The following is a 14,231-nucleotide window of genomic DNA, read 5'->3' as shown; positions in this document are numbered from 1 at the left end:
GCCTCTCCTCCTCTCTGACTAGTCCGTGGTTCTCCCCCTGCCCAGGTACTTAAAGCGATTCAAAGTCATGAAGCCAAAGGTCCTGAGGAGCTGGTGCCGACAGATCTTGAAAGGCTTGCAGTTCCTCCACACCCGGACCCCGCCCATCATCCACCGGGACTTGAAATGCGACAACATCTTTATCACGGGACCCACGGGTTCGGTGAAGATTGGCGACCTGGGCCTGGCAACCTTGATGCGCACATCATTTGCTAAGAGCGTCATCGGTATGTCAACGGCGTACTCCCAACTCAAGCAGCCGTCCCGGGGTGATTTGGCACGGTGGGGGGAGTCATTTCCCCACTCTCTGCCTCAGTTTCCCCCTTTATAAAATGGGGATAACCACACTGATCTCCTTTCTAAGTCGCTATCAGTGTGGTGGATGTTCTTTGTTCCTAGATGTATGCATCTACTGTTAGTCATATTAAAACAGCCTGATGGCATTCAACCACCGCAAACCCTGCAGTGTATCCCACACGTCACGTACAATCTCAGGTGTCTTTTTCCGAACCACTTAGCGATCTTTCTGGCTCTTCTCCTCCACTCACGCTGCAGTATGGCAAAATAAAATCCTCACCTATCACCGGCAAATTGCAGCAACAAGCCTGTGTTCATGCAACCAATTCTGGCTGGGCTGGGCTTTGAACTTGGAGCGTTTGTAGACTCAGTTAGTTCAAAGCTTAGCTTGTGTATGTCTCCGTATGCTGTGTAGAGATACCCTACGTAGCTATCAGCAAGGTGGTACCTTGACTTATTCATTCCTCCTCTTTTGTTCCTGCTGATGGGGAGGTGGGAATTCAAGAAGAACGTCCAGGAGGAGTTTGATGCGTGGGATGTGGTGTGGCGGCTTGTCTTGCCTGACTAAAGGCTTGCGGATCAGAGAAGCTTTTGAAAGACATCCCTCTTTCCCTCCACAGGCACCCCCGAGTTCATGGCCCCCGAGATGTATGAAGAGCATTACGACGAGTCGGTGGATGTGTATGCTTTCGGGATGTGCATGCTAGAAATGGCCACTTCCGAGTATCCCTACTCTGAGTGCCAGAACGCCGCCCAGATCTATCGGAAAGTCACCAGCGTAGGTGTAAATTTAACTTCCTTGTTAGCATAAACTTGTACATTGGCAGATTAGGGTGGGTAAGCCTATTACTCAACACTAGCCTTGCTGTGCAAATCGGAGGCTAAACTTAGTCTGTTCAGAGCTGCCGGCCGAGTAGTGCCCTTTCTGCATTGGTCTCGGGGCGCAACATGCTAGTCGCTTCCAAAATTGTGTACCGACCGTGTGCCACATCCCCAGGCTCTGTTTCAGTCTGTGGAGGCTGAGCGGCCTCCTTGTCTCAAACTAAGTGCCCCAAATGCTAGTCACTGGTAAATCTTGACCCACTGGGGAGCGTGTGTGGGGAAAAAATGGGGACCCTGATCGTAGTTGGGGTGGTCTGGGGGAAGGGGGGGCAGATCTGTGCAGCGTCGGGCACGACAGGGACCCCGGACCTAGTCAGGGGCTGTGCAACACGCAGAATGATAGGGGCCCTAATCCTTGTCTGTGTCTGTATCTCTCTCTCTCTCTCTCACACGTATGCACGCACGCGCGCGCGCGCACTCCAGGCCTCTCCTTAATATGCATAAAAAGGTGGAAGGATGCTAACGTGACTCTTTTCATAGTAGCAGCCGTGTTAGTCTGTATTCGCAAAAAGAAAAGGAGGACTTGTGGCACTTTAGAGACTAACAGATTTATCTGAGCATAAGCTTTCGTGACTACAGTTCGCTTCATCGGATGCATTCAGTGGACGTGACTCTGTGTTAGAGTTTTAAGTAGAGGTGTATCAAAGTTGCCTTTCTAGAACTGGGGAATGGAAGCTGCCAATTCTTTCAATGCATTCTGAAGCCCTGTTTACTGAACCTGTCCAGAGCAGGAGAAAACGACATCAGCGGACAAACAGACCCAGTTAATTCTCAGCAAAGTCATGCGTAATTATTGTGACAGAGGGTGGAAGGGCTGGCAAGTGTGGATGAAAGGATGAGTCAAATAGATTAGAATGGATTTGTCCCCAGTTCCACATTATATAAAGCTCAGAGGTTCTGCTTTAGCATTTTAAAGTAGAGGCTGAAAGTTTCAGAGTGGGATAAAGGAGTTGACAGAAGGGGCTGGCCGGATCTTACCCTCTGTGTGACGCAGCTCAGACTAGGTCACCATAATGGTTTCTTCTGGCTTTAAAGAGTTGGCAGAGATCTCCCCCTGGCTAATGCTAATTTTTAATGCGTTTTTGAATCATAGAAATGTCGGGCTGGGAGGGATCTTGAGACGTCTTCAATTCCAGCCCCCTGCACTGAGGTGGGACCAAGTAAAGCTAGACCATGCCTGACAGGCATGTCCTTAAAAACAGCGATTCCTTTCCAGATCTGAACTACCCTTATAATGAGAATTTTCCTAATATCTAACCCCAGTCTCCTTTGGTCACCGTCCACTTTATAACAGCCCTTAAAAGATCTGAAGACTGGTATCAGATCCTCCCGAGTCGTCTTTTCTCAAGACTAAACATGTCTAATTTTTGTAACCGTTCCTCATATGTCAGGTTTTCTAAACCTGTGTTCATTTTTGTTGCTCTCCTCTGGACTGTCTCCAGTTTGTCTAGGTCTTTCCAAAGGAGTGGCTCCCAGAACCCCACACAGTACTCCAGTTTAGGGCTCAGCGGGGCCACCTCTTAATACCCCAGACCCTTTTCAGCAGTACGACAGCCCAGCCAGTTCGTCCCTATCTTGTAGTTTTGCATTTGATTTTTCCTTCCTCAGTGGAATTCTCTGCACTTGTTGTTAGTGAATTTCATCTTGTTGATTTCAGACCAATTCTCCAATTTGTTCAGGTTGTTTTGAATTCTAATCATGCCCTCCAAAGTGCCAGCAACCCCTCCCAGCCTGGTGTGATCCGCAGGTTTTATAAAAATGCTCTCCATTCTGCTATCCATGTTGTTAATGACAATATTGTGTAGCCCCAGCCCTGGCACTAACCCCACTAGATACATCCTCCAGTTTGGGAATAGCAGGGAATCTCAAGAAGACTGAGAAAGTGCTCATGTCATGCTGATATTCCAAAAGAACCGTGTGGGATGACCTGGGTAACATTAGCCTGGCATAAGTCCCTGACACGGGATTCAATCGATAAAGAATGAAAGAATCGGAATATAATTAGTGCTGGTCCCCATGGTTTTATGGACAATGGAGCTTGTCGGACAAAGCTGGTATTATTCTTGATGAGATTTAGAAGATTGGTTGATTGAGGTAGCAGCATAAATCTAATATACATGTGATTTCCCCTATGGAATAGTAGTAATTGGAGCCACACTTTAACTGTACCAGTACGGTCATGGTTATTAAACACCTGCTATTGGACTCACGGCAGGAGTAACTGGATGAAATTCTACAGCCTCTGCTGTACAGAAGGTCAGGCTAGATTATCTGATGGCCAGGATGTGAGATGGGTCTATTACAGTCTACAGGATAGGTGTTTTTACCTCTGTATACAGCATTGGTGAGCCTGACACTGGAACGATACATACAGTTTCAGTGTCCCCGTTTTTAAAAAGGATGTTGAGAAATTGGAGAGGGTGCAGAAAACCACTGGAGGGCTGGAAGAAATGCCTCGCAGTCAGAGAGGGAAAGAGAGCTTAGCTCCTCAAGAGGAAGAGTGCCAGGTGACTCGATTACCGTGTGTGAGTACCTTCCCAGGGAGAAAAGCCCGGATACGAAAGGGTTCTTTGAGCTAGAGGAGAACAAGACCCAAGGGGCTGTGAACTGAAGCCAGACGTGTTCCAATTGCAAATGTTGCACATTTTACCAGTGAGGGTGACTGACCACTGGAACAAACGGCCAAAGGAGTCGTTTGCAAGAAGGTTCTGTTACCATTGATGTGACTGCTGCTCGGATCATGTGTCCAAGTCTGGTGCCCACAGTTCAAGGAGGATGTGGATAAATCGGGGAGGGCTCAGCGAAGAGCCACGAGAACAACTGAAGGGTTGGAAGTGAGATTCAAGGAGCTCAATCTCTTTGGCTTAACTGAGAGAAGGGGCTGTGGAGACTTGGTCACATAAGTACCAATGTAGGGAACAAAAGTTATGAATGGGCTCTTCAGTCTGGCAGAGAAAGGTCTAACATGATCCAGGGGATCTATGAAACTTCGGTGTGCGGTGGCAGACCCTTTGGCAGTAGGTCATAGATGCCCTGCTCCCAGCTAGCTGGCTCAAAGGAAGGAACTGGTGCTGCTTGGCACAATATAACAATCCCCTTCTCTTCCAGGGCATTAAACCCGCCAGTTTCAACAAGGTGACTGACCCGGAGGTGAAAGAGATCATTGAGGGATGCATCCGGCAGAACAAATCTGAAAGGTGCGTCTCCCTGCGAGGCACCAGCTCAGAGATGCCCGTCGCAGGGCCGATGGGCTGGCCTTGGCTGCGGCCCCCGAGTCCGATTCGGGAAGTCCCCAGAACTGGAGCGCGAGCTACTGTGCTTTCCTGAGTCAGCAGCCGAGCAGCTGCCGTACTGCACGTGGGGGGGGGGGGGCATCGGGCTGTTTGAAGTAAAGTGAAAAAGAAAAGCTGCGGGGTCTCCTGACAACAATGGCAGTGCTGTGTAGAGATGAATTAGGACGTCTGGATTCTATTACCTGCACCTGGTGTGGGGGGTGCAGTGGTTAGAGCAGGTAGGGGAACTTGGGGGCTAGGACTCAGGATTTTCTCCCCACAGCTCTGGGAGGGCAGTGGGGTCTAGTGGGTTAGAGCAGGGGGGCTGGGAGCCAGGACACCTGGGTCCTATTCCTGGTTCTGCTGATGATTTGCTCTGTGACCCTGAGGCAGATCACTCGAGCGTTCTGGCTCCCATTCAGAGCATCTGAGGCCACAGTCAGACTCTCTCTCCCTCCACCCCCCTCCCGGTTAGCTGAGCGGTTCCTTGCTTTACCCAGGTACCGGGGCGGGGACAGACAGGGTTGGCCCCAAAGAGGATAGAAATTGTGTGGTTGCGATGGTCACTGACCAGGTTGTCAATACCCTGTTGGCGATGGGCCCCAACCACCCCCCCCACCTCTCACCACCAGGTTGTCCATCAAAGACCTTTTGAACCACGCCTTCTTTGCGGAGGACACGGGGCTGCGGGTGGAGCTGGCGGAAGACGACGACGGGCTGAGCTCTTCTTTGGCCTTGAGGCTGTGGGTGGAAGACCCCAAGAAGCTGAAGGGGAAGCACAAGGACAACGAAGCCATCGAGTTCAGTTTCAACCTGGAGTCGGATGTCCCCGAAGAAGTGGCGTGTGAGATGGTGAGCGCTTCGCACGGACACCTCCTACCTGCAGCTCCCTCTGCCGTTGTCTCGCCTCCCTCCCTTTGTCTATGTGGGAGTCGTCGTGGCAGGGGCTGTCTCTTGCTGTTGGAAGGGTCAGTGCAGTGCCCAGCACAATTTGGGGGCTGGTCTTGAGCTGGGGAGGAGGGTCAGTGCAGCGCCTGGTGTGACAGGAGCCCCAATGTCAGTTTCCCCTCACACCCTTTGTCTTGTCTGCTTACACTAGAATCTCTTCGGGGCAGGGGCTGTCTCTCACTGTTTGCACAGTTGGGCTGGAGGGGATCCAGGCGCTTTCTGAGTGCAGGTAAATAACTAAAGTCCTGGAAGCATTACCGTTGTTCGGCTCTGCTTGTAATTTCCATGCCGAAGTTGTGTCTCGCCTGCCTTTCCTGGGCGGACTCCGGGGAGGATGGAGATCAAGCCGGGTTCGTGCCATCAGGGATGTGTCTGAAACCCGACTGGTTGAGAAGTGGGAACTGTTTTTTTTTTTTTTTTTTAATTCAAACTGTTTGAAACTTTATTAACATCTCTCTAACGCTGGTACTGGCGATCCCACTGTCTCTGGCCATGTCTGCTGTGGCAAAGCACCCTGGGGATTGGCTTGGAACGTTTGAGAGAAATGCTCTCACGAAGCCACAAGCCGTCGACACACTCACCCAGTGGCTGTCCGTGTGGAGTCCTGGTGGACCATGGGGATCTGGCAGAGCCTCATTGGGGAGCGGTTTTGTCTCTAAGCCAGCTTAGGCTGGGGACATCTCCTAGGTCTTTGTCTCTCCAAGAGATGCAGAGTGTCAAAGGGCTGGGTATCTATATAACTGGGACTGGGGATTTGCTTTCATCACTCTCCTAGCGATTCCCAGTTCAGGAGGATCAGGAACACAAAGGTCCATAGACCGCTTGTCGATACAATATCCTACAAATATTTCCTACCGCCCTGCACTTTGGGATCGATTCGGACATTTCCTTTCCTCCAAGGTCTTGCGTCTGTCACAGGTGTAACGTGATGTGAATTTAAAGCCACTCAGGGCATGCCTACCCTGCAGTGAGTATCAAAACTAGCTCAGGTTTGTGGCAATCACACTTTGCGACTGCAGCCAAGACGTACATTTTTAGTTAAACTGAAACAAGAGAATCCACACAGAAGGCTGTGCCGACAACAGGCTAGGCTTTTTTTTTTTAGGTCATTTGTGAAGAGGAAATAAGAGTGCTTTTCCCTAACCAATTGGATGAATGTGCATTGACAAGGCCTCTGTTAAAGATGGCGTTGCCGGCCCCAAATGTTCTGAAATTATAAATTAGGTGTCACCCCAAAATCGTGAGATGTGGCTTGAAAAGTCTTTTTTGAAATATGGGGTCTTGATATTTGTTTTCTAGCTTTTGAGCCTTTAAAAGGTCCCGTTTGCAAGATTTTCTCCTCAGTCCTGAGGGCTAGAAAGTTTTGTTTTTTTGGTTTTTTTTTTGTAAAAAGAAAGGTGACATTCTCCCCAAATCATATGACTCTGGCAGGTGGGTCTTTACGAAGAAACATCGAGGTGAAATCCTTGTTCTGTCAGGGATCCGTTATCATGAGAGTCAGCAATGCCTCTTGCCTGAGAATGGGGAGAGTGGTTGATCCACATCTCTGAGCCCTCCAAGGAGTTGTCCAGTAAAAGGGTGGAGAGCTAAGAGCTGCATGCTTTTGGTTAACAATCCGAGAAAGGCTTTCGTGGGGTATCCGGAGAGCAGGCACGATTCCTCGTCTTTCCAGGTTATCTGGAGAGCAGGCACGATTCCTCGTCTTTCTGGGGTATCTGGAGAGCAGGCGCGATTCCTCGTCTTTCCTATCTTGATCCCCCTTCTGCAGGTGAAATCCGGATTCTTCCACGAAAGCGACTCCAAAGCTGTGGCCAAGTCCATCCGGGATCGTGTGGCCCTGATCAAGAAGACCCGAGAGCGGCGGCAAGCCAGCTGCCTGGAAGAACAGAGGGAGGCCCAGTGCAAGGCAGCTGGTGGGGCCCCGCTGCCCCAGGGCGTCTCGCTGACTGGCCCGTCCCCGCCTGCGGGTGCCGAGTGGGAGGAGACGGAGGTGGACCAGCACGTCCGGCAGCAGCTGCTGCAGCAGACTCAGCACCAGTCTTCCTTGGCGGGTACATGGAGCGACAGGGATAGCTAGTCAATTTCACCTGACCCCTTTAGTCTCCTCAGGAGAGACCGAAACGTCACACGCTCACCTGCTATAGAAGGGAATTGATTCGCTGAGATGTGCCCCGATGATCCCATGCTGCAGAGGGACCACCACGTCCCTGCCTTCCCCATCCCACATCTGGCCACCCTGAGCCTGGGAGCCAGACCTACCAACCGGCAGCTGCAAGAGCCCCACTCCCCTCAGTCTGGTGTCCGTCTCCAGCTGAGGCCCATCCCTGATGAAAAAAACACCCTGAGAACACAGTTGCCTCCGGCTTTGAGCCATCGCAGGCCTTGCCGAGGTCGTGTTCACACTACCAGGGCATGTTGGTGGAGCTCATCTTTAAGGGTAGCCCCAGCCTGAGGTAGAGGAGGGAGGGGCCTTGGGGTGATCTGTAGTCCCGAGGGGGGCTAACTCGCAGCCCAGATTTTGCCGTCACAACAGCGATAACGAGGCAGAAGGGGTGTCAGGGTCTCTCCCCACCTCCTGAGGGTGGCGCGCTCTGTGCCCCCCATGCTATGACTTGGTCCCCACGCCGTCACAGTCCCGCCCCCTCCTTGGGGTGGCAGGGAGGTGTTTTGGAGGGATGGGGATTGGGGCAGTTGATGCCTCTTGGAGTTCCTGCAGACTGGTGATAATTGCCCCAGTTTTTCTGAGCAGCCATCGTTTACTGTCATTTTGACCTCGCTGAGCAGCCTTAGATGTGAGTCTATGGGCAGTGTGGCCTAGTGGGTAGCGTGCTGCCCGGGGGCCAAGGACACCCGGCTTCTAGTCCCTGCCCAGTGATCTTGCCGATCTCAGTGGCATGTTTTCCCTGCTCCGTAAAGTGCTTGGGGACGCGTGCTAGACAGGAACTTGGTGGTGGTGGTGGTGAGGAGGACATAGGTCTGGAGCGGGACTAGTGAGTCTTTGGTTCCTGTGTCCTCTCCCGCCCCGTTGCGTGTTAACTCAGCGTTTGCACCTGCTAGGAAAGGACACGCCTGCCAATGCTCTGAGTGACTGACAAGGCTTTCCTGCCTCCCCATACAGCCGAGAGCCTGTCGGAGAAGAGTGCTGGGTCAGTGATTCTATCGGATGCCTCCAGACAGCACAGCCTGGCTTACACGGAGCAGGTGATGGGCGGCCCTCCACAGGCCTCTATCCCCCCACCGGGGGAAGCCAGCCTTCAGGGACATCTCTACCCATCGCAGCCGCTAATGGGACACTATCAGCAGATTGCTGGGGTAAGGTGCCTCCTCGGATCACCAGCCGTCATCCTAGGGTCAGTGAATGTATGGTACACCAAGGGCGTCCTTAGCCACGGGCAGCGTGTAAGGCCACAGAACGGTGTCTTCAGCGCCTGGATTGTTCCACGCCCCAAAAACTCTGACCTGGGGGAAATCCCCTCCCTACCCCAAATCTGCTGACCCCGAGCATCTGAGCAAGGCCCACGGGCCAGGCTGTTAAAGGTACATCTCCCCAGCCCGCTGCAGCGAATCCCAGAGCCAGGATTGACAGACTCGGGTTGGTGCTGTGGCATTACAAATTGCAGTGTAGACGGTCCCACTTGGACTCTGTGACCCACTCGCTTTGCTGGGTTTCGGAGCATCTCAGTGCTCCGCACTGGCTCACTGGGACTCGGGCTCTGGCCCACCCTTCTAGCAGGGTCCTAGGATCCGGCTCCTGAGTCGTGAGAGGCCATGAGGAGGGAATGTAGGGGACAGGTTTGGGGGTGCCATGAAGATGCGATGTTGGGGATTAGGGTTGGGGGGTTCTGGGGAGTGGGTCAGAGTTGGGGGCGTTACAGGGGGTAGGGTTGGAGGTTAACCATTATCTTTGGTGCAAGGGACCCCCGGCGCGTTACTGAACCACCTCCCATCAAATTCAAAACCAAACTGTGGCCTGGGGGTGCAGGGCGTCAGGGACTCCTAGGGCATGTCTGCACCAAACCCAGGCTCTGAGACAGAGCTGAGCTCTAGCCCCGCTTCCGTCCACACACAAATTGGTCTTTCTTGGGTCAGTGAATGCTCAGGGCCCGGGCCATAGGACCCTGCTAGTGGAGTGGGTCAGGCCCTGAGCCCGGCTGTGACCCGGATCCAAGCCCTGTCCTTCGGCCCTGTGAATGCAGCTCAAATCAGAAGAGCTGCATAGCGCATTAGCTCAATTGTGAGACCCGGATTTCCAAGGCGGTGTGGATATGCGAGCAGGGGCTTGGCCTCACCAAGTCCACAAGCTGCGTCCTGCAGATCCTGGCTTCGCGTACAGTGTAGATGTCCCCTAAAAGGGGAGCTAAGCATCTATAGAGACCCAGGTAGGAGGGTGCAGCAGATCTGAGTTGGGGAGAGCACAGGTGGGGTCCGATGGTGCTTTGTCATTAACAAGCTTCTTTATTTGTCACTGTCGTTAATTAAGCAGGTGCAGCAGCAGAACCTGGGCCACCTGCAGATCTTGCCCCCAGCTCTACCCACCCCCAGCTTAGCTCCACCGGCAGCTCCCCAGCCCCAGATAATGGTACGTCTGGTGAGCCCTGTATGGCACGGCTGACACACGAGGAGTAGCTGGTGCAGAGAAATCCTTGGCAGGCAGGGAAAGCACTGAACAGGGATGTGTGAACTCCAGGGTCAAGTCCTTCCTGGTTCAGGGACTTGAATCTGGGATCCCACATTCTAGGTGATTCCTTCACCACAGGGCTGCTGGCTGTTCTGGGGTGGGGCTCTGTCTGGCCCCAAGGGACCTTCCCCACCGAAAGAGGATCCTTCCCTTTGGAAAGTTTGAGTTTCCCTGAATCTGACAAAATTTGTGGGGAAATTCCTGACCGGTCCTGATTGTCGTTAAAAGTCAGAAGAGGGACGGGCCGTCCCCAGTCGTTCCTGCTTCGACTTAGTACTTGCAGAGCCTCCTCTACCACTTGACGTTTTTGTGGGCAGGGAACTCCTGACTGAGCACCAACCCGCTTCCATCCTGCTTAGCCAAGATCAGAGCCTCTGGGGCACTGGACCAAAAGCAAATTATTTGGGGGGAATATAATTGGCCCAAGGGCCGGACACACATTGGAGGATCTGCGCAAGGGGATCCGAAGAGAGAGCCCTGTTACTATGAGGGATCTGAGGCATTTGAGCAGGGCTGTGCTGAATCCAATTTCCGGGCAGCCAGTCCTTTCCCCAGGTTTCTGGCTGGGGGCCTGAGCCATTTGCTTTTGTAAAATGATGATGTTGAGCAGACAGTATCCTGCCCCTGCATCCCTTGATGTTGCTTGTCTTTCCCAGAGTGCCTTGCTCTCCTCATGATAGCTAAGAACGAGCTAAGTTCCTGGAGGATAGGTCCATTAATGGCTACTAGCCAGGCTGGGCAGGGATGGTGTCCCTCGCCTCTTGTTTGCCAGGAGCTGGGAATGGGTGACAGGGGATGGATCACTTGGTGATTCCCTGTTCTGTTCATTCCCTCTGGGGCACCTGGCACTGGCCACTGTCGGAAGACAGGACACTGGGCTAGATGGACCGTCGGTCTGACCCAGTCTGACTGCTCTTGTGTTCTTATGATGCTGTGCAGCAGGCTGCATCCATGTCTCACCCCCAGAATGCATTGCTACTGGAGACCTCTGGGAATGCCCTCCTACTGCTCTATGGGGTATCCGCTCCGATTGTTTTTCCCAGAATGCATTAGTGCGTACATGGGCAGAGCCTAGGTTGTTTTGGGGTGGGGGGCTGTGCTGTGATTAGTTTGTGTTTCCGCACCTATAACCCCCATGTTTTCTTTGCCACCAGCACCTCGAGTCGCAACTGCCCTATGGGGCCGAGGGGCAGTCGCTGGAGCCATCGGTCATGGCGGTGCCCCAGGCCATCCTGACAGCTGCCTCTCCCCAAGCCATGCCAGCAGCCAGCGCGCAGCTGGACTCCACCACCAAGACTGGGAGTCAGATGGCCACTGCCACTGCAGCCGAGGTTGACCCGACTTCTGGCTTCCTGACCCTCGGTCACAGCCTGGCACCACAGAACCAGCCCTCGGCCCAGTTTGTTGGCAACATGCAGGGGATGGCCCAGCTCCTGCCTGCTTCCTTGGCTGGGCAGCCAGGGGCGCCCATGCAGCAGCCGCAGCAGGTGGCATCAATGCAGCAGCTCCAGCAGGTGGCGCCCATGCAGCAACCGCAGCAAATTCCTCAGCAAACTGTACCGATGCAGCAGATTCCAGCCATGCAGCAGCCACAGCAGGCTGCATCGATGCAGCAGGTTCCTGCCATGCAGCAGCCGCAGCAGGTTGCATCAATGCAGCAACCCCAGCCGCTTGCGCCCATTCAGCAGCCCCAACAGGTTCCCGCCATGCAACAGCTGCAGCAGGTGGTGCCCATGCAGCAGCCACAGCAAATTTCTCAACAGACTGCGCCCATGCAGCAGGTTCCTGCCATGCAGCAGCCACAGCAGGCTGCATCGATGCAGCAACCCCAGCCAGTTGCCCAGCCGGTTGCGCCCATGCAGCAGCCCCAGCAGGTTCCCGTCATGCAGCCGCCCCAGCAGTATGCTGTGATGCAGCCAGACTCCTTACTGCAGCCTTCCCTGGCCCAGCCAGCGCAGCCCATGCAGTTGCAGCTGCCGGGTTACCTGCCCCCTCAGCAGCCGCAATTTGTGCGGCACGCGGGCGCCCTAGAGCAGCCGCAGGGGCTGCTGGTGCAGGAGCCGGACCAGCAGGTGGAACGCATGTGTCCTGTCCCGGCCCCAGAGCAGCTGGCTTACCCGCTGCAGGCCCCGTACCAGCTGCAGCAAGCATATCCTCTGCAGGCTCCTTACACTGACCAGCCCCCCTATCCAGCCCAGCCGGCAGAGCCGGTGGTGTATGCGTACCCGGAGCTGCCAGGGTACCCGGTTCAGCCCCTCTACCCGGGGCAGTCTCCGTACCGGGTGGAGCAGGTGGCGTTTCTGAGCCAGCTGGTAGATCCGCAGCAGCCAGCCTTTGTGCCGTCTTCTGGGGCGCTGAGCCAGGAGGCTGGCACAGAGCAGATGCCCTTGGCGCTCTCCCAGCAGGACAGCAGCGGCTTGGGGTACCCCCTGGCGCAAGGGCCAGGCGAAGGGCAACAGACAGCGCCGCCAGCGGTCCCGTTCCTCCCGCTGCAGCCCTCAGCTTTCGCGCCTCCCGCAATGCAGCTGCTATCTCAGCAAGCTCCTCTCCAGCCACAGTCACTCCTGGCCACGGTCCCCACCTTGCTCCAGACTCTATCGCCCAGGCCGGAGCAGCTGCAGCCGCCCTCCTCAGAACAAGCCTATGGAGTGCAGCAGCCAGCGGTGCAGATCCCCGAGCAGCCAGCCTACGTCCTGTTAGCGGCAGAGTCGGGGGTGTACCAGAGTCCGGCAGCCAGCCCTCTGCTCACCGCCTCCCCACTGCCCGCCCTGAGCCCCCAGCTGCACCCACAGCACAGGCCAGGGCCCGAGCAGGTATGTGACCTGGCTTCAGACTGAAACTGCACCGGCCGGGCTGGGAACTTTGGGGAAGAGCCACAGAGAGCGCTTCCCTAGTGCTGGGTGATGGTAAGAGGTAACTTAGTCACAGTCTAGAAGTATCACTGCGAGGAACAAATATTTAATAATGGGCTCTTCAGGGTAGCAAAGAAAGGTCTAACATGTGGCAATGGCTGGCCTTTGAAACTAGACTAACTCAAATGAACAATAAGGCATACGATTTTAACGGTGAGCATAATTAACCATTGGAGCAGTTTACCAAGATTCTCTATCACTGGCCATTTTAAAGTTGAGATGGGAGGCTTGTAGAAAAGCTCTGCTGTAGGTCAGAAGGAAGGATTGTGGGGCAGGTCTCTGGCCTGGGTTATACAGGAGGTCAGACTGCATGAGCTCAGTGGTCCCTTCTGGCCTTGGGGTCTATGAACTCCCGGGCCAGTGTGAAGCAGCCAGGCTGAGAGCTTGCGAGCAGTCCCTGCTGAGTCCAACGGCTCGTTGACATGGGGAAATGCCATGGTAATTCCACCAGTGGAGTTGCATCAGGGCAAAGCTCTTATTTTGGAATCACGGAAGCCTTTTCTCAGTTGAGATTTTGCCAGTCAGTTTCCTGCCCTGGACAAGCCCGAAGGTCCCTGATTGACCCCGAAAGCCTTCTCCCTGGTGGGTGACCCTTTCTGAGTTTCCATCCAGTCCCAAGGTTTAGCCACTGTCCCGGAGAACGGTTCCTCATGGGGTCATCCTCTGAAAGTGGTGTGCCAGGTGTCCTCCCGTGTTCAGCCCTGGGTCACTCTTTCACCCCTGCATGCTTTCTCCACCTGGGAATAGCTGGCGATACCAGCTACTTTTCCTAGCTCTGTTTGGAACGCTTTGCAGCGTTCTCTTCCAAACCTCGCCGACTTGCCTCCCTCACAACGGCTGGGTTTGAAAACCCACCAAACTCTTCCCTAACCAGCAGTGTTCGGTAACCTGGTGGCTGCTTCTTGCTCCCAGAGGGAAATTCTAGCTTTGTAAGAGCCTGGCAAGTTAGTCTCATTCTCCCACGCCCCGTCTGTGATCCTGCTCCTCTGCTCTGAAGCCAAATTCATCCCCCTCCAAGAGTTCTAATTTCCAGCCTGAATTGATCCCTGATCCCAGTAGTCCTTATGCCTGTCTTATGTTCTTCTGGTCTTTGTCCAGCCATGCATCCCATTGTACTATTCCGCGTCTCCTCGAACACCTCCTCTCGCAGTTGGCATAGCCCCATCTCCGCCGGTCCCTGGAGAAGGACTGAAATTCACTTGT

At 54.1% G+C, this 14,231-nt stretch overlaps 1 protein-coding gene across 6 annotated transcripts in view; it reads left to right on the top strand.

Moving 5' to 3' along the window:
* The window catches only part of WNK3 (WNK lysine deficient protein kinase 3), a 55,180-nt gene that overhangs the window by 23,110 nt on the left and 17,839 nt on the right, over positions 1 to 14,231 (top strand). For 5 of the 6 annotated variants that reach the window (XM_038381220.2, XM_038381219.2, XM_038381223.2 and 2 more), the window contains 8 exons: positions 46 to 266; positions 957 to 1,114; positions 4,327 to 4,415; positions 5,123 to 5,342; positions 7,207 to 7,489; positions 8,557 to 8,750; positions 9,919 to 10,017; positions 11,271 to 12,929. In XM_038381220.2, the coding sequence (XP_038237148.1) occupies positions 46 to 266; positions 957 to 1,114; positions 4,327 to 4,415; positions 5,123 to 5,342; positions 7,207 to 7,489; positions 8,557 to 8,750; positions 9,919 to 10,017; positions 11,271 to 12,929 (2,923 nt within the window). The remainder of the gene's footprint in view (positions 1 to 45; positions 267 to 956; positions 1,115 to 4,326; positions 4,416 to 5,122; positions 5,343 to 7,206; positions 7,490 to 8,556; positions 8,751 to 9,918; positions 10,018 to 11,270; positions 12,930 to 14,231) is intronic. The other variant, XM_038381225.2, reaches the window with a different exon arrangement.

The sequence above is a fragment of the Dermochelys coriacea genome, chromosome 23 (genome assembly GCF_009764565.3).
Source record: "Dermochelys coriacea isolate rDerCor1 chromosome 23, rDerCor1.pri.v4, whole genome shotgun sequence".
Taxonomy (NCBI): domain Eukaryota; kingdom Metazoa; phylum Chordata; order Testudines; family Dermochelyidae; genus Dermochelys; species Dermochelys coriacea.
The sequence above is the reverse complement of the archived record's forward strand: the minus strand, read 5'-3'. Positions and strand labels throughout refer to the sequence as shown.